We start from the raw sequence: 22,874 nt of genomic DNA on the forward strand, positions 1-22,874 counted from the left end.
CCGGAGCTCTGAGGTAAGTGTCCACGTTTGCTGTAGGATCAGCGAAAAGTGGGAAAAAAAAAAAAACAAAAAAAAAAACAACACTCTGCCCAACTCGCAACAGAAGTGGGAGGAGGTACGACCTTGGAAATGACCGGGAATTAGCTCGTTAGCAGAAGGAGGGCGGGAGGGAAGTGGTAAAACGGCTGCCAGCTTCCCGGCTGTTGGGGCTGCCGCCAAGACCGCGGCCCGGGCGGGGTTGGCCCTTCCTCTTGGCTCTGTGGGACCGGACCCCGGGACGTTTCTGCGCTGGAAACCGGCGGCGAGGAGGGACGGGGGGGGCTGAGGGGGTCGGGCGGGGCGCGGCGCCGCCGCCTCCCGCCCGACCCCCTCAACCCGCCCCGTCCCTTCCCGGAAGTCCCGCCCCTCACGTGATCCCGGCCTTCTTCCCGCGCTCTGCGCCCGCGCGTCACGGCGGCGTTTGTACCTGCGGAGCCACCGTCGGCCCAGGCTGGCGGCCGGCCCGGTATCCCGCGGCGGGAGCTCCGCCTCAGCGGGCGGCGGTGTCGGGATGCGGTCCGTTAGCTACGTGCAGTGCGTGGCGCTCGACTTCGGCGGCAGCCTCTTCCCTCACGCCATTTGCTTGGGAGATGCTGACAATGACACGGTCCGGTGGCGGCTGAGGGGCGGGTCCCGCCCTGGCGTGCGGTCGGGTGGGCCTGTGGCAGCTAGGCCGCGGGAGGTGGTGGTGGTGCTTCCGCAGGTGGAGGACTTGGGTCCGGTTTGGGGGGGCGAGGAGGTGGTGCGGCGCCCACCCGTGGATGGACGCGGAGCTTGACGGGCCCTTGAGCAATATGAGGGGCGCAGGGTTTGGATCATATGCCCACAGAGGCAAGCTGAGTGTTCAGCCATTCTGTGCTGCAGCTGGTCAGTGCTTCCATGCTCGGTACGGGTCCTGGATGACGTGTAGCTAGCAGGGAGGTTAACTTTTCGTCCCAGAGAGAGACACTCTCCTGTGGAGGTGTGAGGAAACGCTTTGCTGGGGCACAGTACATCACAAACAGGGTAGAGCCGAGTTTCAGCATCTCTTGACTTGTATGATGGATGGATGTGTGTCAGGAATCATTAGGACAAGAGGGAATGGCCTCAAGTTGCGCCAGAGAAGGTTTAGACTAGATGTCAGGAAGTATTTCTTTACAGAAGCGTTTGTTGGGCGTTGGAATGGGCTGCCCAGTATATGGTGGAGTCCCCATCCCTGGAGGGGTTTAAGAGTCGGGTTGACCCAGCGCTGAGGGATTTGGTGGAGTTGGGACCTGTCAGTGCCAGGTTAACGGTTGGACTGCATGATCCTCAAGGCCCTTTCCAACCTAGATGATTCTGTGAATGTTGCTATCAGCCCCACAAATGGTTGTTTCTGATGGGTCTGATTTGCTAGCTTCCATAACTAGCAAGAGGTTAGCTTAATCAGATACGTGTAAACTGTCCCTTTCTCTCAACAGTCAAATTTTATTACAGCGCTAACCTAATATCCTGAAAAGTGTCATAACTAACAGTGCAGTGGATGATAAAACAGATTTTCCCATAAGAAGTTGTATTGTGCAGGGAGTTACAAAATACACACAATTAAGATACACAGGGGCATGATGCAGAAGATGGGCTATTAGGACTAGGCTCTTCTGCAGGGGTGGTTGGTGATTTTTAGCAGTCATCTTTAAAGAAATAATCACCATTCTGAAAGACCTTTACCCTTTCATCAGGGAGATTGAATGCCCAGTGTAAATCTGTTGCAGGTGTTCTTGCAGCCTCTTCCTGGATGATTACGTTTTCCCCATTGCCATTGTTCTTCTCCTGTGGTTCAAGAAAGATCAAGCCAGTCTAGGCTGAAGGATGGAAGCTGGGGTGATGGTGATGATGGTTAGCAGAGCAGGATGTTAAAACAGTCAGTGACTTAACTCTGAAACAATGGCTAGAGATGCAGTGGATAATGGAATGTTGCTCTAAGGAGCCACTCTCCAGGTCTCTTATCTGTGAGAGTAAAATTAGGGCTTTTATTTTTTCCCCAGACCCTCTCTGTGGATTCGAGGCTGTCTTTTTAACTCTTGTTTTGCTTGCTGCTTCTTCCCACTGAGAAATTTTTCAATTTGAATTCTGTTACTGCTGTGGGGAAGGAATACTGTTATTGTACTTGTGAATTTCTTCTTACTAACCCAATTCTCTTGTACAGCTGAATGAGTTAGTGGTGGGAGACACCAACGGGAAGCTCTATGTTTACAAGAATGATGACAGCAAACCCTGGGCTGTGCGATCTTGCCAAGGAATGGTCAGTTCTTGACAAAATTTTTAAATGATTGGGCCTTTTGGTATATGTGCAGCTAGCTATCCTTGACCGCTGCCTAGGAATATGTAGGCCAGAGAGGAATGGCAAACAGAACTTGTTCTAGTGCCTTTCATGTAGTTATGCAAGACCCTGCTTTTGCCCACAGCCAGCCTCATGGGCTCCTGGAAGTGGTGAGCGAAGCACTAAACAAACACAGGAACTGGGCTTCTGTCCTGCCTTGACCCTGGTCCTGTGCCCTGTGGGCTTTGCCTCGGGGCTCTGGGCAGTTGTGTGGCAGGTGTGTTTCTGACTCTGCTCGCTTTGTCCTTGAAAATGCTGTTTAGAGTTCAAGAGACGGTTTATGGGGGAGGAGTGGGGAGGGCAGAGGCTTATCCCAAAGTGCTGGTTTGGGCTGCCTTCTCTCATGTATGGTCTTCTTTTCTCTTGCAGCTCACATGTGTTGGCGTGGGAGATGTGTGCAATAAAGGAAAGGTGAGAACAGCCAAACTCTCTTCAGCTCAGTCTGTAGGGCACGGGGGAGGTGCTCGGGAGATTAGGGCCATGTCATACCCTGAGTGTGGAGGAGAACATGTTGCAGATGTTTTCTCTCCAGGATGTGCCCTTGCTCATAGAGTTCTAGTGCTACTGTTTTAAAACTGTTCTGTTTACATATAACCTGTTTCTTTCTGTGAGCCATATGCAGGTTTTAGTGAGCAAGGAAATCCATCCTATCTTCAGAAACACTGCTGATTTCCATGTCCCCCTGTGTGAGCATCACAAGGCTTTGGTGCTCTGAGCATTGCTCCTTTTCCTCAGCGGCTTTTGCCCTGCTCTGTGCTGGTCTCTGCTGTGGGCCATGGCCCTTCTGCCACTTGGCTATGTGCATTTAAGGTCATCTAAACAACGCTGAGCCACAGAATAGTCTAGACTCCCAAGCAGATTCCACTGGATCTAATGACTCCTTTTGCTGGATTGCTATTTCTGGGGTTTAAGCCAGGACCACTGAGTCCAAAAGTCCCAGATTAGGCACCCTGCCTAAAATACTGTAGCAGTGTGTGCTCTAGTGGGGAGCAGAGCTGAAGTGAGAGTTGAAAATGCCACGCATTGAGGATTGCATGCACACATCAGCTTGATAGCCTAGTCTGACAAGGATGAAGAAGAAGTTTGGGCCCTGCAGTACCTGAGTAGTTTATATGCTGGCCAGAACCCTTTTTCCTGTTCCCTCTGTAGCAGTCACTGATCTTGACGGATCTACCCTCATACCTTCCCTTGCCCTGCTGTGGGACAGCTTCTGTGGTTTCTAAAAGAGGAAAAATCAAAAGGTTTTTCTCTTCCCTCCTAGAATCTTGTGGTGGCGGTGAGTGCAGAAGGCTGGTTTCATCTTTTTGACCTGACATCTTCAACTTCAAAACACCCAGATCCTTCAGGTCACCATGAGTTGGCAGCAGCAGAAGAGCAGAAGCCAGTGTTCAAGCAGCACATTCCTGCCAACACCAAGGTCATGCTGATCAGTGACATTGGTGAGCTGGGAAGCTGGTGAGGGAGTTTGTGGGTATGAGGTGGTGGTGTTGAGAGAGAGGGAAAGTGTGTGGGACTCAGAAGGAAATTATTGTCATGCTGAAACAGGTACTCTAACGAACCACAGCCACAAAACACGTGGAGGAGAGAAGCAAGAACTTCAGGAATTTTCCTGAAGTACAAGTTCTTGTTACAGGATTGGATCCTCAGGGATGCTACCTAATGGATACCAGCACACTGGCTTCTGAATATTGGGGCTCTTAAGGCTATGAAAGCCTGAGAGAGCCCATCTCTCTCCTTGTATTTGCTGCAGATGGAGATGGGAAGTGTGAATTGGTGGTGGGTTACACTGACAGGGTGGTACGTGCCTTCCGCTGGGAGGATTTGTCAGAGAATTCAGACCACGTCTCTGGGCAGCTGCTGCTGTTGAAGAAATGGCTGCTAGAAGGTCAGGTAAGGAAATAGGATGTTCAGAGCAGAACTTGTCATACAGTCTTCAAGAGGTGGCTGTCCCAAGGGAAAAAGCACAAAATCTCAGGCCTATGAACAAAGCAGTTGTCATGTTGATGGCTTGAAAGGAGATTTGCTTGGTCGTTGTCCGAGCAAATACAGAGCAGCTGGTGGGTTGGTCTGGGAAACAGTCGGTTGCTCTAGTCCAACTAGAGGGCATTAGTGGAAAATACTAGTGTTGTTCTTAAGTGGCTTTTGGTAAGGAAACAGAACCTTTTACTGTAACTTGAACATTTTGCTTCTACCTGAATTTGTTCAGCCTCTGCTCAGCTCTATCAGAAGAGCTGCCATATTCAAGTTTAGGTACAAGGAGCACAGTGAATCCTTCTGAGGTGTTTAAAGTTCTCAGTTTGACTCTATCCATGTTTTTCCTTTGCCGGTACAGGTGGACAGCCTCTCAGTGAACCCAGGCCCCGATGGCTCACCGGAGATGATGGTGTCTCAGCCAGGCTGTGGTTACGCCATTTTGCTGTGCACCTGGGACTCTGAGCAGCAGGCCACGACAGAGGGAAGAAACAGCTCTGCACCAAACAGGTGAAGGGCATTGCTGCCTGGGGTAGATGAGGAGATTCCGCTGTAGATGCCCGTCACAAGGGGGTACCACCACACCACCTTTCTGAGGGTGGGGACTGTTGTCACCTGTCCTTGCCTCAGTGACCTGTGGTACTGCAGGGAGTTCATGACTTAAGCCCACTTGCACCCACATTTCCATGAACACTCTTTATGTCTTTATCACAAAGGTGAACCCTACCACTTTCTTTGTATTTCATTGTGTTCTCCTTGGATTGGACAAGAAGAGTGGCAAAACCAGCCCACGGACAGGGGCAGTACTGGGAAATGAGTGACCTAGATTTCCAGAGAAAGAGTAGCAGGCAATCTGGTGTCCTCTCTAGTGGTGGGAAGGGTAACAGCTGAAAGGCTGGGCCAAGCCCAGTTAGTCTGAGGCCCAGGTTGACACTTTGGATTCGTTCACTCATTTCCTCCACATGAAGTATTTGGAGGTTTTCGTGATGAGACCCCTGGCAGCCAGTGCTGTAAATCACAACCAGAACAATCGATATGAGCAGTGAGGTTATTTTCCTTGGTGCTGGAGGGACCCTTGTGGGGAATTCACATGCTTCTGGTGGTCTGTGAGACTTTAAGGCAGACCCAAAAAACTGCAGCAGGAGGGGAGCTAGGCAAGGCTCCTTGGTGTCCTAGTGGAATAGTACCCTCCTAGCCAGAAGCCAGGCCCAGGCATCATCTCTGACCAGCCTGTTTAACCCCAGACAGACACTTCCTGAGTGAAAAGCAGCCAGGCTGATGTGACACTAATGATAACAATGGTCTTTTTTACCTTGATTGGAATTTATATTTTACTTTTTTTTTTTCTTTGAGCTCTTTCCAGTTTTCTGATGCACTAAATCATTCTGTTGTAATTTTTTTAAACATTAGCGAGTTCCTTTCATACCTGGGGTGGCATGCGTTCTTTTCCTCAGTCTTTACCATTAGAGGGCTAACCTATGCACAAACTCTGATAACCTGTGGATTTGTAGAGCTTTGGACTACACTACTTTTGAGATTGTTCTGGCAGAGTCCCAGGCATGGTTCCCTAACCTTTCCCTGATGTCTGTCTCTCTTTTCCCTAGCGAGGCCCCTATTCGAGATGTTATTCTACACCAAACATCTGGACGGATTCACAACAAGAACGTTTCCACTCATCTAATTGGTAGCATTGGCCGAGGTGAGAGATTAAGAGCTTGGGGGTCTCTGGCCCAACATTTGCCCCAATAGTTTTTCAGTAGATCAGTCCAGCATGAAATCAGATTTCCCGTGGTTGGAAAGTAACGGTGGAAGGCAGCTGCCAGAGCAGGGGGAACTCAGCTTCCGTTAGCCAGCTCCCAAAGACAGCTGGATATTTGCATTTGTACTTTTTATAGCCTTTGTCCTTCCCTAGGTAGCTCTTACTCTTCACCTAGCACAGCGGTTTCTCTGCAGCCTCCACTGACATGCATTCAGTCACCCTGCGTGGCTGCCAGGCCTTGCTCCTCCAGATGTCCTTGATCTTTGCTTTTGCATGGCTGCAGTTTATGCCCTTTTCTTATTCCCTAGATGCATCTCTGCATTTCTTCAGCCTCATCTTTGTTCTTGCTCTTGTGCTTTTCCTAACACCTGGCAACTATATCCTGCTCTTCCTTCACCTATGCAGTCCCAACCCCTGTAGAGCTGCTTCTATATTTCATTATATCACTGTCCTCTGTCTCCTTCCAGTGTATTCTGTTCAGCTGTTGTATCTAAACTCTCCACAGCTGCTGGCTCCTCTCAGCCCTGGCATGCTGCTGTTTGTGACTTTTCTTACACACTGCCACTGCTTCCCTTGTGTAACTGCTTTGTGCTCTGACCTGTGCCTTGTGCACCTGCTGAGCCCTGTTTTAGTACCTATGGAGAATAAGCAACTTTCACTCCCCCTGGGAGCGTGTGGGTGTAACACAAGAAGGCAGAAAATTCCCAATGCAGATCACTTTCTCTTGTCTGCAGCTGGCTGGAATCCAGCTGCGTTTGCTCTGTCCAAGTATTACCCCCTGCAGTGCTGTCTGAGAATGATTCAGGCTGTCCAATGTAATTAAAGCTGGGGGAGAAGAGCATTCCACTGAAACCTCTCCCCCTACCCCAGAGTACCCTTTCTCCCCAGTTCCTAAGCTTGTCGTGTTTTCAGCATCTCGAATGCTGCTATGAGCAACGTGGTCAACGGAGGGTGAAATCAATTATTTCACTGCATACAAAGCCTTGCATCTAATAAGGGGCATCTGTGAAAAATGAAGGCACGCAGAATAAGGGATGAAGAGAAGGTTGTGAAAAGCCCACGGATGCTGGACCATCAGTAATAAAACATCTGAAGAGTGCCGCGCCAAGCAGTTTGTGAGTGGGAGACAGCAGATCTTTTGGATCGGAGTCTGTCTGGGTGGATGTCAGCTAGGAGAAGCAGAACACTCAACCAGCTGACTGTTTGCTTGAAGCTGGTCTGTGGGAATAGAGTATTCTGTGTCCTGGGAGAGTGCAGGGTGTTGTGGCTTGGAGCTGTCTGTAGGCAGCAGAGGTAGGCTTGCAGTCTTAGGTCATTCTGGGGAAACTGCCTGTTTGCTTCCAGCTCCGCAGGCTTGTCCCAGACTGCCAGGTTTCCTGGGTTCCTGCAGACCTCCGGGAGCCAGTGTCTCTCCTACATTGTCGCTGAAAGGATTAAATGCAGCTGGAGTTGAATACAGCTCCAGTCTGCCCCTGCTAAGCGTCATAGCACTTTCAAAACGTGACCTTGCATGTCTTTTCTGACTGGTAGCTAGGTAGCGAGTGTACTGAGGGGTTGAACAGCCTGGTGGTCGGCAGGGGCTCTCCTCTTCAGATCGAATTAGTCACATTTGTCAGTGCTATCCTGCATGTAACTGATACACAGGCTTTGGAGAGGGTACTGCTTTCAGGAAGTTCACAGCTGTATAAGCATAGCCCAGGCAAGCCAGGGCAGAGTGTGTAGATCAGCATGAAGGCACGTGTCTAACTTGCTCATAAAGGAAAGGCTCTGTAGCATCTGACCAGTGTTTGCTGGGAGAGGATCACAGCTTCTGTGCAGTTTTGCTGTAGTGAAAACTATTAATAGAGTCAGTAGCATGATCTCCACAGACTCAGGAGTTTCCATGGAGGTGCTTTTGTGCTAATGTGACCAGTGCTTTGTCCTGCTGGCAGGATCTTGCTTTTTTAACCCTTCACCTTCCCAGAACAGCCAAAGGCCATGTTTCTGTCCTTGAAAGAAACAGTGAGGGTACAGTTGTAATAGTCTTGTTTAGTTTCAGCTGTTCTTCAGTTTGTCCCTTGTGATGGTCTTCATGTGCTCATGTGTTTCTGGAACCTGGAGAGGATGTGATGCCGTCCTCTAAAATCGTAACTGCCATGGGCCTGCAGGTGCATGTGTGGTACAGACAGACTTCTAGGAGGAGGCAGCAGAGACAGACATGCCTGCAGTACTGCAAACCAAAAGTCTGGGTTTTGAGATGCCGGTGCCCTACAAATAAAAGCCAGCGTGAAGTATGATTGGTTACAGGAATCTGCAGGTACCTGCTAAGCAAAGTATCAAGGCTGGACAAAAAGGGGAGGCAGGATAGATCAGCTTGGTTTTGATCTTTATTTTCAGGAGAAGGAGGGGACAGTGCTTCTAAACTGGCATCAACTGTCATTCTCTTCTGCACTTACAGGCTGCTCCAATGAGAACAGTGGCTCAGGTCTCTTCGCTCTCTGTACTCTGGATGGTAAGTCCTGCCACTGTCCTAGAGGAAGGGCCTGTGGGGTAGCCAAGGTCTGTCACTAATTCAAAGCAAGGGATCAGGGGCTCAATGCTTTTGGTTTTGAAAGAAGTGGGAGCTGGGCTTCCCTGGGTCAGGCAAGAGAATTTGACTCCAAGACTCCTGCTGACGTATTGTATCTGAAGGCATGAAAGCTAAGACAGGAGCCAAAGTAAAAGTTGTCACTGTGAGCAAGTCCCCCTAAGCCAGGTATGTGATAACACCTGTATCTGAGGATATGATAAAACACACTAAAGCTGAGCCTTTCCTTCCATTCCTTACTGAATTGGGTCTGATACCAGACAGGCTTGCTCTCTCCAGGAAGCCTGTTGTGTTTTCTATCTGTTAGTAATATCTGGCTTTCTCTCTCCCCTGGTAGAGTCTATCTGTGGATTTCATTGTTGAAATCTGTTGATTTCAAAGCATTTTACAAACAATAATTACTTGTATGGTCCCATGGCCTAGGGGGTGGAAGTATTAAAGCAGTGAGCAGCTGGGAAACTGAAGAGGCTGGGTCATTGGCCCGAAAGCTTGAGATGGAGAGTGAAACTAGAACTTCCATCTGCTGACTCCTAAGCTGCCTGCTTACCCCGTGGTCAAACAACTGTGTGAGATACCAACTCAGCAGTGCCATCCATTTAGACAGGAGCCTCTAAATCACAGCAGAGATATGTCCTTGTACTTAAAGGGACTTGGGTTGTCTCCAAAAGCGGTAAAGGAAATGGATGCTGGACCTTGAGTATTGGTAGAGAGGAGCTTGGCCTCACACAGGCCTGGAGTAAGGTTCTTCTGCCATGCCCCTGGCTAAGTGATTAGGACAGGCTGCAATCTAATGAGCTGAACGCAGGGTTTCTGTCCAGAATTTAACAGTGTGGAGACAGGATGCTGTGCTTCTCCCTTCCCAGATAGGCAGCCTGACCTCTTTGGGCCAAATGTCCACCTGCCCAATAGTGTCCTGCTAGGGAATTTCTGATTATTCTCTGGGCGTGAACTCTGAAGCTTCTGCATCTGGCAAGGTTTCCTGCCTCACTGTGGCTCACTTGTGACCCTTACTGAGGCTGGAGGGCACTGTGAAGTTAGATTCATGTTTATGTTCTGCTCTCTGAATGCCACACCCCCCCACACACCCCCCCCAAATACTATCACAGTATCTCTGGATGATAAGAAAATGGTGTGTGAGGTAAGTGCCCGGTATGGTTTTAGCAGCCATGCTATTAGCCAGCCAGCTCTCAGCTGATACCTGTCAACATGCTGTCCTGAGATCACATGATCTGTGGGACACGGTGAGAAGCTTCTAGTTCACTTGCTGTCTCATGTGAAATCTGTTGATGTAACTGTAATTTGAGAGCCTGTTTCAGGCAGCTTTCTTCTTCTCTTAGAGCACAATCCAATTAGCAGGGCTGCTGCCATTTTTCCCTCTGTTTCCAGTTACTGATGACAAGATAATGGACTGCTGTCCTTCCCAGAACTGAGACTCTGGTATCTGTTATCAACGACAGCCTGTACCATGGGCCCAACCTTCTGCCTTTAAACCCTAAGTGTTGAAGAAGTGTGCAGGGCCCAGTGTTAGCAAACGTCTTGCTTCCTTTTAATACTTTCAAGACAATCTTTTTTTTTTTTTTTTTTCCCCCCTCCAGGGACATTGAAACTCATGGAGGGAGCAGACAAGCTGCTCTGGTCTGTGCAGGTTGATCACCAGCTGTTTGCTTTGGAAAAGCTGGATGTTACTGTGAGTGTCTGTGAATAGGGCTGGGAGGGATGAAGACAAAATCTCAGCATGGCTTTGTGTATATGAATTTAAGAAGGGCAGAAGGAGTACGACTCAGCTGAAAAAGACTGGGATTATATCAGGAGGATACACAGAGTGTTCTGTCTGTGCCCGTGCATTCTGCACTCGGCCTGTCCACCTGCAAGAGCTTGAGCTGTGTCAGCATCTTTGACCTAGCAAGTCCAGCATCCTGCTATGAACTTTTTCGTCCCCTGCTCTTTTATCTTACTGCAGAGTTGAATGGTTTTGCACACTGCTGGTACCCTGATTGTCTACAAGCCCTTATGATACTTAAGGATTGTGATAGAGAAGAGAGAGATGCTCTCCAAGTGCAGAAAGACAGGGAAAAATGCAAAATGTCTGGACAAGATGTCCAAAAGTGACATCTTGTTCAAACATTAGCATTCTGTCTCTAAAGCAGGAAGGATTCTTGACTGCCTCCGGAAATAGTTGATGTCCATGCTAATGCATGATCTTATGGTTCCTGCAGGGCAATGGGCACGAGGAGGTGATTGCCTGTGCGTGGGATGGTCAGACGTACATCATCGACCACAATCGGACTGTCGCCAGATTTCAAGCAGATGAGAATGTCAGTGCATTCTGTGCAGGTGGGGAGCCTGACTGCAAACCCAGCCCTCACAGCATTTCTCCCTCAAAGCTACTGCTCCCCTCTGGGACATCTGGAATCCTTTGTCTGTCTATAGTGAGAAATAATTTCCCTCTGTGTGTACTGCAGACGGTCCAGCTAGACTTCCCTGTGGGAAAAGTAGGGGTGAGAGGAGGTGATGCGTTTTTCCCTGTAAGGATTTGGGGTTTTTTTCCTGTCCTTTTTGGGATTGCTACAGTGCTTTTTTGATTTGCTGACTTCTAAGTTGTTCTCAAGTGGAGATAAGGAGCCCCACAGAACCAGCCTGAGCCTTGGCTTTGCTCAGTCCCCTTTCTCGGACCTGCAAGAAGCAGCTTGAAAATCCCTGAGCTCCATGCATTAATAACAGTTTAGAGACACTTTCTTGGGTTATCTCAGAGGCATTTCATAAACCCAAGTCCACGTCTGTGCCCCTCACCCCACATGCTTGCTTTCAGATAACAGCTCTGGTACCTCATCATGAGAAGTTACCTACTTGCTTTCTCTGTCCCTTTGAAAGTAGTCAGATCTCCACACTTTTGCTTTCTGCAGGCCTCTATGCATGCAAAGGAGGAAGCAACAGCCCCTGCCTGGTTTACGTCAGCTTCAATCAGAAGATCTACATCTACTGGGATGTGCAGCTGGAGAGAATGGAGTCCACCAATCTGTTGAAAATCCTAGATTGTGACCCAGAGTTTGGAAGTCTCCTGCAGCAGCTGGGTGTGGGTGAGTGCAGGAGGGGTGAAAGACGTACAGGAAAAGAGAGGAAGGGCTGCTGGCAGGTGATGTGCGGGGAGCTAGAGGTCCAGGTACTTCTTGAGGAAGAGGGACTTTCATACTGCCTGTTGAGAATCCCTAACAACTGTCTTTCTCTCTTTTTCTGTAGAAAGAAGTGACGTTTCTGCTGTCAGAGATCTGATTCACAAAACACTGTATTTTCCAGAGAAAGAAGAGCAGAGCAGCCCCTGGCAGTGTCAGGACCCTGCTGGAACAGACTCTGCTCACTACACTGTAGTCCAGGATCCCTTATAACAAGTCATATGGAGGTTGATATCTCTAAGACCAGCATACACTCTTCTCCATCTGGAATTGGGCATCTAATGAAGATGAGACTGTTCTTTTGACATCTCTGTCAAAGCTTCCAGACAGCAAAGGGTGTACAGGCTGGGTTCTGTGGAGGGATGTGCTTGGCTGTAGATTGGGTGAAAGTGGTGGGTTGATTTGCTTCTAGCTGAGGAAGCTATCAGAACAGCAAGAGTCCAGGGTCCTGCTTCTTGGCCTTCCATTGCCAGTTTCCATGTTCTCTGCTAGCTAAAGTGTTTTATGGGTGACTGTGAAGGAGCACTGAGGCCATAGATGGAGAGGATAGCTCAGTCTCTGTTTTGTCCTATTCTTACAGCTGCTTTAGCGATTATTTCTGAGTAGGATCAGTGCAGGAACTGCAGATGGAGGATTTAAGTTATGGAGCAGGCAAGGGCCTTCTCTCCTATTTAGGTGTGTTTTTAAAGTAGACCCAGGCATTGTTTGCCTTTGCTCTGCTGCTGCTCTTCTACTAAGCAATTTCTCACAAACCACCTCCTGTTCTAAGGAGCTGGAGACATGCGTAAGAACCACAACTTGCACTAATAAGGTGTTGAGAGTTAACAGCTGCAGTGAACCCCAGCTGTACACAAGAGGCATTGCTTGTCTCCATCTTCTTGAGCGGGGTGATCCCAGAAATGGCGGTTACTTAGCAAAGCAAGTATGAGCTGGGCAATAGGAGGAATCTGTCTTAACCATGGATCTGTGGTGCTGTGAAGGCTTGGCTATTCAATAATAATCAGTGGAAATGCCACACTCCCCTCTTGTTGTGGAGAATGCCATGCCATTTTGAGTCCTGCACAGCTGAAAGAGGTGGGCTGGAGGTGATGTTCCACTTGCTGGTATACAGAGTCTGGAAAAGGCTGGTGCTCACCCCGGCTGCTCCTACACAAAGGCCCAGGCAGGAATCTTTCCTGCTGGTGTTATGCTTTTCCCCATCTCCACTTGCCCCTTGCCTAACTCTGCTTATTAGGATAGGAGCAGCAGGCTGACCTGCTGTTTTACGTCTATTATCTTTCACTTGTGTGATGTTTTATTGAACATGCACGATGGATGGAGCTGTCCCTGCATCCTTATGGCAGTCTGAGAGGGTTTGCATCTGAGTCTGAGCAAATGTGAGCTCTCTAGCAAATGGTGGTGTTTAAAGATCCTGCAAGCTGTCGAAAACCTGCTGTGCTGTACTCTGCAGAACATACAAGGGCATCCCTAACTGGGAGAAAGAACTCTGTATAGAGGAAAGGAGTGTCTTGCCCTTGGGTTAAAAGGACTGTTGTTGAAGTAGCCCTGTGTGGTAGAAGGGCAGATCTTTACATAAGCCCTAACTTTTCTTTGCAATTTCCATCCGTAGATTTATATAAGCTTCGTAGAGGACAGCTTCTGTGAAAGTTGAAGCATAGAGGAGTGAAATATTATGGCCTGCTGTACCAGCTAGCTCTCTTCTTGCTTCTCAGACCACTCTTATATTCTTACTCTGCAACTACAATAGAAGTTTCTCTCCATTTTAATGACCTCACTAAGAAGCATTTTTATAGGTGCCTCTGTTATACTAAGTGCTTGTGCACAACTGGACCCTTCAGGCAGGAGCTCTCAACTCCTAATAGTGCTTTAGTAACAGGGGTGCTTAGAGCAGCAGGGCTTAAGTTTGTTAGCTGTGGAGAGCTGATCGTGTAGGGACCGTCTGCTGATGGGGTAAAGCAAGGAGTTGTCATGCAGCCTGTGGGCTCTGGACTGTAACCTCAGGAAATGGTCAGCTCTCATGGTGCTGAGATGTACAGACACCCATCCCAGTGGGCAGTCACCATTGCTTCTGGGAAATTAGTTGGTGTGAACCCTTGGGTTCTCATCAGTCTCACAGTCCTTTCCTAATGAGGATGAGTCTTGTTGGGGCTATTAACTAGATCATAGTATATCGGTTTGTGCTACTTCCAGGTTTCTGTTTTCCAGAACGTAAAGCCACTCTTTCCAATCGCCAGAACAAGTAAGGATTCTCCCATCTCTCCTTTCAGGTGAAGTAGTAGCAGTTGCTACTCTTGTCTCCTCCCCTTGGAGACTGGCTGAACTGGGGAGAAGGAGATGTCCCTACGGGTGGGGTGAACAGTTTGTTTTCACTGTATTCTGGGATACTTTCTGCCTAGCCGTGTCGCTACCTGATTTTAATCTTGCACTTCAAAATTAGTGGAACTGGCAGGAAGAGGGACCATAGTGGAGCAGGACTCTGCAGAGCAGTTTCCGGAAGCGTACGACAGAAACGACATTGTAGCAACGTCCATGAAGAGGCCTGTGTCTTGCATATCCTGTTCTTCCATCCTGAACAGAGACTGCTCTTCCTCTGCTTAAGGCTGTGTATTTTCTTGTCCTGCTCCCCACTGCACACACACCCCCACCCCACCCCAATTCTGTGACTTCTCCCCCACCAGGGACAGAAATAGTAACAATCTGAGCAACAGATAGTAATGCCCGAGTTTTCAGTCATGGCTGGCACAACCAGGCACGTGTACAGCTGCGCACAGGAGGGGCTCTCCTGCTGCGTGTGCTTTGACAAAAACAGACGGAGTCCTACCACAGCTTGCACCTGCCATGGCCGCACTCAGCGTTGTCTGGCTTTGGTGGGGCAGATGTTCTCCACAGAATTGTTCTCTTGGTAAATGTGCTGGGTTTGTGTGTGTGGAGGGGGTTTTGGTAGCGGGGGAGGGGGCTACAGCAGTGGCCCCTGTGAGAAGCTTCTTGAAAGCTCCCCTGGCTCCAAGTTGGACCTGCCTCTGGCCAAGGCCGAGCCAGTTAATGATGGTGGCCGTGCCTCTGATAACATATTTAAGAAAGGGAACTTGAGAGGGGGTTGAGACTTGTGAGGAGTTATGAGAAGGACATTGAGTGCACACTGAGGTCAGTGGAAGAAAGGTGGTGGTGGGGAAGTGTCCCAGAGCAGAGACCCCCCCTTGCAGCCTGTGGTGAGAGGGCAGGCTGTGCCCCTGTGCCCGTGGAGGTCAGCAGTGGAGCAGGGTCACCCTGCGGCCTGTGGAGGACCCCACGCTGGAGCAGGGGGCTGTGTCTGGAGAAAGCCAGGACTCTGGGAAGAAGAAGAGCCCGCTGTTGTAGTTCAGCTTTGGGTTGACACAGGCTGAGGGATATGCTGTAGTTGAGAATGTTAGGTCAGTGGTTGGACTAAGTGGTCATAAAGGTCTTTTTCAACCTAGATGATTCTGTGAGGTGGGAGTGACCTACACCAGAGTAGCATGGGAATGGTTTCATCCTGTGGGAGGGATTCATGACAGAGTTTGTGGAGGTCTCCTGTGAGAGGGGAACCCCATGGAGCAGGGGCAGAACAGCAGAGTGCTGACTTCCAGCCCCACCCCTTGCCCCTGCCCTGCTTGGGGGAGGAGGTAGAAATATCAGGAACAAACCTGAGCCTGGGAAGAAGGGAGGGGTGGGGTTAATTTTTTTCTAAGATGTGGTAATGCTTCTCACTGTCTCATTCTGTCAGTGTTTTGAATTAAAGTGATCTTTTTTCTTCCCCTAGAGCCTGTCTTTTGCTTGTGACAGTTAATGGCTGAACCACCCCTCTCTGTCCTTATCTGGATTCCTGAGCCTTTCGCTTCATTTTCGCCTTCCCAGTGCTGTGGGGGAAGTGGGGAGTGAATGGCTGCGTGGTGCTCAGTTGCCCTCTGGGCTCAAACCACGACAGTCCACTGCTGGGACCCCAGGGGTGCCTGAAGCATTTTATTTGAGAGCTGGGCCAGGCTGAGCTAACTCAGTAGCTGGGTCTTACAGGTTATTGCAGTGCTCCTGTATTGTAATTCCTTCTTGAGGCCTAACAGGAAAACAGGATTGTCTACACTCTAACAGAAAACAGCTCAATGCTGTCTGTCCATGCCAAATATAAACCTTTATTAGCAACGGAAGCGCAAGGGGGCTACAAATGGTTGTGTGAAAGTGTTTTATGTAAAACAAACTTTGACATACAGGTCAAATGACTTCCAAGGAAGGAAGGTCAAATTGATCCACTGTTGCGCGGTTAATTGTTGAGAAGGAACAGGGAAGGGTTAATGGAGGAGAGATGACATTTTCCTAAGAACCATCTTTAAAAGAAAATGGGACAAAACCAGTGTAAATGTTGGACAGGGCAACCTGTGCAACCTAGCCCTCTTGTTGGCCTGAGGATGACATAGCTGTGTGCTGTGCAGACCCGGGCGTGCTGCGCTGTTGAAAACAGAGGTGAGAGGATACAGACACCACAGATCATCTGTTCCCCAAAACTCTTCGGCTCTTAAAACCATTTGAGAGGAAAAATACTAATGTTTGAGAGTTTCCCCTGACAATTTTACATTGTTTATAGCACATAACAACTTGCAGATGCATTTTGCTCCTGTGCCCCTTGTGCACAAAATAAAATTAAAACTACAGAAGAATTAATTGGAACTTCAGTACTGTTCTTGGCCAAAACATAACTTTCCTTCTTTTTTCATGCCCTGAACTCCAGAGTGACAACTAATAGGCTGGCTACAGTCAATACTTCCTGAAGTCAATCCTTCAGGCTACTTCCACTGGCAACAATTTTCTGTGAAGTACACGTCTACTCAGAGAGGAGTCACGTAGGCTCTGTCTCTGGTCTAATGGAGTTACATTACACTTCCACTGTAACTCGGTGCTTGTTCCTGCCAGCCAACACAAGCCACAGAGTTGGAATTAGAAGTTGTTCCTTCCCACACAGCAGAAAATGTTGTTCGCTGCATCCTACTCTGCAGCAGATTGGTGTACCCACTGGTGCCAGGAAGCTTTTCGATGTCAGGATTTGCAAGACATGTTTGTATGTGCCAGCGCCAGCACACAGCAAGTGAGGAGTCCAACAGCATTCTCAGACACTGCGGATATTTGCAGATAAATGATTCATGGCTTTGGTTGTGATGCTCAATTTACTAGCAAGAAAATAAAGGGAGGGGGTTGCTTTATTTTCCTGAGACATAATAAACCCACTGGCCACCCTTGGCCTCATTTTTTTGATCTCTTTGCTGAATGTAGTTATTTCTGTAACTCTTCAGGTATATCCTGGCATTTGCCGATGGAGTCTCTTGAAAGGACTGACTGCAAACACGTAGGTGACTCAGTGGATATCAGTTCTGTAACTCGCCTGCTGGCAGTGAAAGAAGGAGCAGGCCTCTGGGAATATGGATGGCTGGAGCTCCCATTTCATTTAAAATCATGTGACCCCAAGCTCCTGGAAATGGTCCTGATTATGGCTTCGGCAGAGTGCGTATTCTTGGGAGATGTTTCTCTCTTGCATGTAGGCCTTGGAAGGGGCCTCAGAAGTCCATCTCCCCGTCCCCCGGCAGGTTCAGCCATACATATCTCACACCTGCCATGTGACGCTTCTCTGTTCCAAAGACTTGCTGTGACAGACACTTCCCTGCAGACTGTTTCACAACTGCTGTGTCCACTCTACTGCAAAGTAGCCCTAGTAGGAGCTGACCACCAAGGCGGCTCAGAGAGATTATCCCTAGAATAACAACATTCCATTGTCTGTATTGAAGGGATGGGCCTCATCATGAGGAAGCCAGTGTTAGACACATGCAGGATGTGCCCGTGTCCTGCTCTGAGGTGGCAGTCTGTACTAAATTTCTACTTTCCATATGAAAGTATTAGCATTTTTTGATCTCCAGTGGAAAAGACTTTTAGATAGCTCCTTCTTTTCCCTCGTCCCCCAGAAGCAATAGAGATGACTGGAATTGGGAGTAGGGAAGTGTATCTGTATTATAGGCTTTTCCAAAAGAAGCTACAATTGAGACAGTCTTCAGCCTTGCCAACCCACTTAAAAATTACTTACTGGGCTCCCTAACATAGGAAGACTTTTAAAAATTACTATGTTTCTAGATGGGGTTGAGCTTGCTTCCTTGAGCTGTTGTCAGTCCTGTTTTATAATCATATCTTTTAAAGCTAAGATTCCTGTCTTTCACAATGGAAGCTGGGATTCCCATGTAATGACACAAAAACACTGGTCTTTGAAGAAAACACCAGTTTGAGCAAGAATTCCAAATAAATGTGTTAAGGTCAGTGATAATATGTCATCTAATGCCAAGGAACTTTGGGAGATGGAAACCCACCAGGAATTGTGCTTGATGATGAGGAAACCAGGTATAGATGCTGTAAGATTAGACTGTGATTTAGGGAATTAGTTGAAGTGGGATGTCAGCCGTGGCGTTATGAACCTGCAGTTCTCATTTAGTGGTGTAAATGTGTTTGGGTTTTGTTTTTTGGGGTTTTTTTCTGTAAGCTCTGCCTGCAACAAAGCTTGGTGGGGAGGTTCCAGGATAACTGCTGGCAAGAGATTCCTCAATGTCTGGGTGGAAGAGACCTTTACCATGTGAACCTGCATGTTCAACTGACATTGACAGGAGGAAGGTGGAAAGCATGTCTTCTCTGGAGCTGATTTCAGAGCTGAAAAGAAGGGCTCTCATACCCTAGTTTAGTGCTTGTTTGGAAACATTCTCTCTGTGACTGACAAGTGGCACAGTCTACATTTATGCATGTAATTGTTAACAACAAAGAGGAAAGGCTGGCAAGACAGCGGCACAAGGTGAGAGTGTATTAGTAACAGGAAAGCATTAAAAGGATTATCTAAAAAAGAAAATAATCCTTTTGGAAGAAGCAAATTTGTCACTTACCAGTGTGGAAGAATGAATAATTCACTTGGGGGAAGGTAAGGAGGATGCAAAGAACTCATTATGCAGAGAGAGACAGATGGGACTGATGATTTTCATCTACTGTAGCTCATTAATTCGCAGAAGAACACAGCTATTGGTGATTTGAGAAATGAGGTGTGTGAATCTCAGAAAGGCTTCAGAAGGACTGAAGGGTGTTCTGAAGGTGAGCAAAAGCAGAGTTATCCCAAGACTGACATTTAAGAGCAGCATCTGGTGAATTCCAACAGCAACCAGTGTGCAAGTATCTGCAGGGCTGTGACATGCGCTAGTCAAAATAGAACTGTCAACTCAAAATCATGCCAATTTTCTGTAGGATCCCATCCAGCACCCTTTAAATAGTCAGAAAGATTCCTGTTGGCTTCAGTGTGAGTTCAGGAAGACTCCTACTCACCTACACCCTCACCCTAGCCAGAGCCCAGCTCCAAAACATACACCCACCAGGCATGGCTGTCACACAGAAGTGGCCAGGACTGAAGGCTGTTGGTGGCCCTCCCCTTTCCTTGGCAGACACTTGTGGGCACCAGCAAAGCCCAGCGAAAGCTGTCAGACACTCTGGAAGGCAGCAGAGACCTGCCTGGGCATCAGCAAAGCCTGGTGAAAGCCCTGGGGAGCTCTGGAAGGCAGCAGGGCCCCTTGCATGCTTCCTCAAAGCTTGGCTAAAGCTTTGTGTCACTCTGAAGGGAAGCAGGGCCCCTTGCAGGCCAAAGGAAAGCCTGAGTAAAGCTTTGGGACTCTCCAGAAGGAAGCAGGGCCCTTTGTGGGCACTGGCCGAAGCCATCAGATAGGGTTAAGGTTTAGATTAGGGATGGGGTTAGGGTTAGGTTGTTGAGGTCATGGTTGGGTGTAGGGTTAGGGATATGTTTAGAGTTAGGGTAAGGGATTGGGGATGAGGTCAGGGTTAAGGAATAGGTTTAGTTATATGGTTAGGGGGTTAGGATTAAGGTTAAGTTTAGGGCTGAGGTTAGGGTAGGGTTACAATTAGTCATATGGTTACAGTTAGGGTTAGGGATTAAAGTTTAGGGTTATGGTCAGGAGTTAGAAATAGGGTTAGGGGGTTAGGGTCAGAGTTAGGGATTAGGGGTTAGAGTTAGCATTAATTTTAGGATTAGGGTTAGGTTTCGGGGTTAGGGGGTTAGATTTAGCAGTTTAGTGTTAGGATTTAGGTTTAGGGGCTAGAGGTTAGCATTAAGGGTTAGGGTGAGGTTTACAGTTAGGGTTGAGGTTAGGGATAGGGTTAATTTTAGGGTTACTGTTTAGGGTTAGGAATATGGTTAGGGTTTAGTATTAGGAGTTAGAGTTAACATTACATTTAGGATTAGCATTAGGTTTTGGAATTTGGTTTAAAGGGTTAGAATAAATGCGTTAGAGTTAGCTGGTTAGATTTAGGGTTAGGGGCCAGGGGTTATGATTAGTGGTTGTGTTCAGGGTTAGGCATTAGGGTTAACATTAAGGTTTAGTGTTAGGTTTGTGTTAGGGATTAGGGTTAGGTTTAGTCTAGCATGGGGTTAAGAGTTACATTAAAGGTTAGGGTTAGGTGTGAGGGATAGGGTTAGGGGATAAGGTTAGGAATAGGGTTTCAGTTAGGTTTAAAAGTCTAACATAAATCTATGGTTAGGGGATTGGTTTAGGATTAGGGTTTTGGGGTTAGAGCTAGGGTCAGGCAATTATGTTTAAGGTTAGGATTAAGGGGTTATGTTTAATGGTTACGGTTAGGGTTTCAGCTTTAGAGTTAGGGTCCGTGTTGGGGTTTAGAGTTGGGGTTAGGTTTATGGTTTAGGGATTAGGATTAATAGTACAGTTAGAGGGTTGGTTTAGGGTCAGGGTTACTTAAGGTTAGTAATAGAGTTAGTGTTAGAGTTAGGTTTAGGGGGTTAAGGTTAGCTTCAGCAGTTAGATTTAGGGTCAGGGTTAGGGTCTAGTGATTGGGTTAGGGCTAGAATTAGCTTTAATGTTTAGGATTAGGGTTTAAGTTTTGTCTTTTGGGTTTTTTTAAAATAGACTTTTTAAAAGCTAATGAATAGTAAGAGATGTAATGGACATTTTATCTGTCATCTTTAGCAGATTATTTGCCGTAGTTCCATACGCCATTTGTAGAGGACAATGAGATTTGGAAACTTGTTGAGTTGCTGCACATAGGAACAGGTGTTTCATCTATCACAAACAAGGTTTTTTTCAGCAGAGTTGACCCAGGTACCACATAGGTTCCATCTGACATACAGGATGGTTGAGTACAAGTCTAAACTGTCATTAAAGACCCCTGGGTTTGAGAAGCCGGTCAGACACACAAGTGATACAAATGCAGGAGGAATTACTGGTACTTCGAAAGGCAGGCTCATCGGGTAGAGATGGGTTCTGATATAAATGAGAGAACTGTTGGTGTCATTCAGGGGATTCATGGAAACCAGTTCATTCAGCCAGAAATAATTAGATGCACAAGCAGAAGAATGGCTAAGAAGACAAGGAACAGATCAGAAGCTGCAAGAGAAAGATGACTAACAATGAGTCACTAGCCTGGTGCTGCCTGTAGGAGGAGCAGATGCAAATCACAGCAACTGACACTGTAAGTGCATCCCAAATCATATCAGCCAGGCTGTACCCTGCTGTCCTTAGCATGTGTTGAACTACAGCATACAGCATCTGATTTAGAAAAGAACTAATAGAAAAAAAGCAAAAAAGCGTACACAAGTTATTTAAGAAGCACAACAGAAACAATGAGTGGTTTGATAATAAAGGAAGAGAGCCAGCAGTGTTTAATCCAGGAAGACAGGCAAAATGGGGATGTCATGGCATTCTAAGGGTGGACAAAGGGACGTTGTGCAGAGTTTGGATAGTGGTCATGAAACGTGGAACAAGCCCTGATCTAGTGTATCTTTCCTAGGGCTAGTAAAGAATAGACTATGTATTTATCATACAGCTATGCTCTAGGATGCAAATAAATAAATAAATAAATAAATTTTAAAAAAAAAACACAAAAAACAAAACCCCAACAACTAAGTGGCTTAATAATCACCCTGGTCATCCCAGATGAGTTCACAGTTCTCTGACCTGAGCTGATACTGCAAGGAAGTTTAGCTCTTGTTTCATGCAGGAGTAGCAAAGTTGACAGGCTGTGGGATGCTGGGACTTGAGGCTGATGATGTATCTGTGTCCAATCACTAGATTTCAAGTTGAAAGAAAGGAGCTGACGGAGCAGAAGACTCTGGGTACTGTAATTCATTGCAGCATTTAAACTGAGTGGCAGGCTCTCTGACAATACAGCAGAGGTGATGGGAATTGTAGCTCTAGCAGCTGGAGTGCAAAGAGGAGAGGCCTGGCCAGAGTGTGCAAGTCTGTGTATAACACCAAGAGATGATAAGCATTGCCATTCATATAATATAGCTTAGTGGCCAAGGATGCAAGTTGCAAAGCCCAAGCCCCTGTGAGCGTCCACTGTACTGTAGGCATCTATGCTCAGCATTTCTGCAAACGCTTCTTAGAATTAAGAACTCTAAAAGTGTTGCTGCATGTTTTTTCCAAGAAAATGCTACTGTTCTACTCTGAGCCAGTAAAAAGTAACAATACTCAGCTTTCCAGAGTACAGGTGAGGGGACTGGCCACAGAGCCCTTCCCACAAAGAAAGCGGAGTGAAGTCCGCTCGCATCGAGGCAAAGAGAAGGGAAACATTCATGGCAATCATTGGAAGCTTTGGGGGAAAGCGCTGTCCTCCTGTCCATAGAACAACTGGAGATTGTTCGTGGAGGCCCTCTTGTCTCCTGAACAGAGGCTATTGTTAAAATAAGTCATTAAAAGGGTAGGGTGAATTTAGTACAGAAGCAGAAATTGGAATGTCTAGGGACCGATAGAAAAACAAGAACAAAATGCCTGCTCGGCACACGGGGACAAGCAAGAGGGTCCACTGAAAGGAGGGATATCTCTCAAGGTGAGGCACTCCCAGCAATAACAACTTCCAGCACCCATTTTCCTTTTTCTCACTCCCCAGTGAATGCCTCAGCCTAGAACTCAGCAAGGTTAGGGGCATGTGAGCCTCACCCTCATCTTTCTCTCATAGCAGCAAGTCTCCTCAGCCCCAGACCTG

General features: G+C 47.6%; 1 protein-coding gene across 2 annotated transcripts; it reads left to right on the forward strand.

Annotated features, from left to right (window-relative positions):
* The first annotated feature begins 444 nt into the window (after positions 1 to 444).
* On the forward strand, positions 445 to 22,874 carry ITFG2 (integrin alpha FG-GAP repeat containing 2). 2 transcript variants are annotated; one of them, XM_074901896.1, is made up of 12 exons: positions 445 to 646; positions 2,204 to 2,299; positions 2,747 to 2,788; positions 3,639 to 3,816; positions 4,128 to 4,267; positions 4,710 to 4,858; positions 5,953 to 6,047; positions 8,545 to 8,598; positions 10,269 to 10,360; positions 10,890 to 11,007; positions 11,577 to 11,750; positions 11,915 to 22,874. In XM_074901896.1, exons 1-12 carry the CDS (start codon positions 551 to 553, stop codon positions 11,941 to 11,943), a joined length of 1,263 nt encoding a protein of 420 aa, XP_074757997.1. In that variant the 5' UTR covers positions 445 to 550; the 3' UTR covers positions 11,944 to 22,874. The 2 variants fall into 2 exon arrangements, with proteins under 2 accessions (XP_074757997.1, XP_074757996.1); XM_074901895.1 differs by having other exon boundaries at positions 11,911 to 22,873.

The sequence above is a fragment of the Athene noctua genome, chromosome 3 (genome assembly GCF_965140245.1).
Source record: "Athene noctua chromosome 3, bAthNoc1.hap1.1, whole genome shotgun sequence".
NCBI lineage: Eukaryota > Metazoa > Chordata > Aves > Strigiformes > Strigidae > Athene > Athene noctua.

Coding starts and splice junctions, on each gene's coding strand:
- ITFG2 (XM_074901895.1), top strand. CDS start 551: ATGCGGTCCGTTAGCTACGTGCAGTGCGTGGCGCTCGACTTCGGCGGC. Junction 3,817..4,127: donor CATGCTGATCAGTGACATTG/GTGAGCTGGGAA, acceptor TATTTGCTGCAG/ATGGAGATGGGAAGTGTGAA. Junction 6,048..8,544: donor AATTGGTAGCATTGGCCGAG/GTGAGAGATTAA, acceptor CTGCACTTACAG/GCTGCTCCAATGAGAACAGT.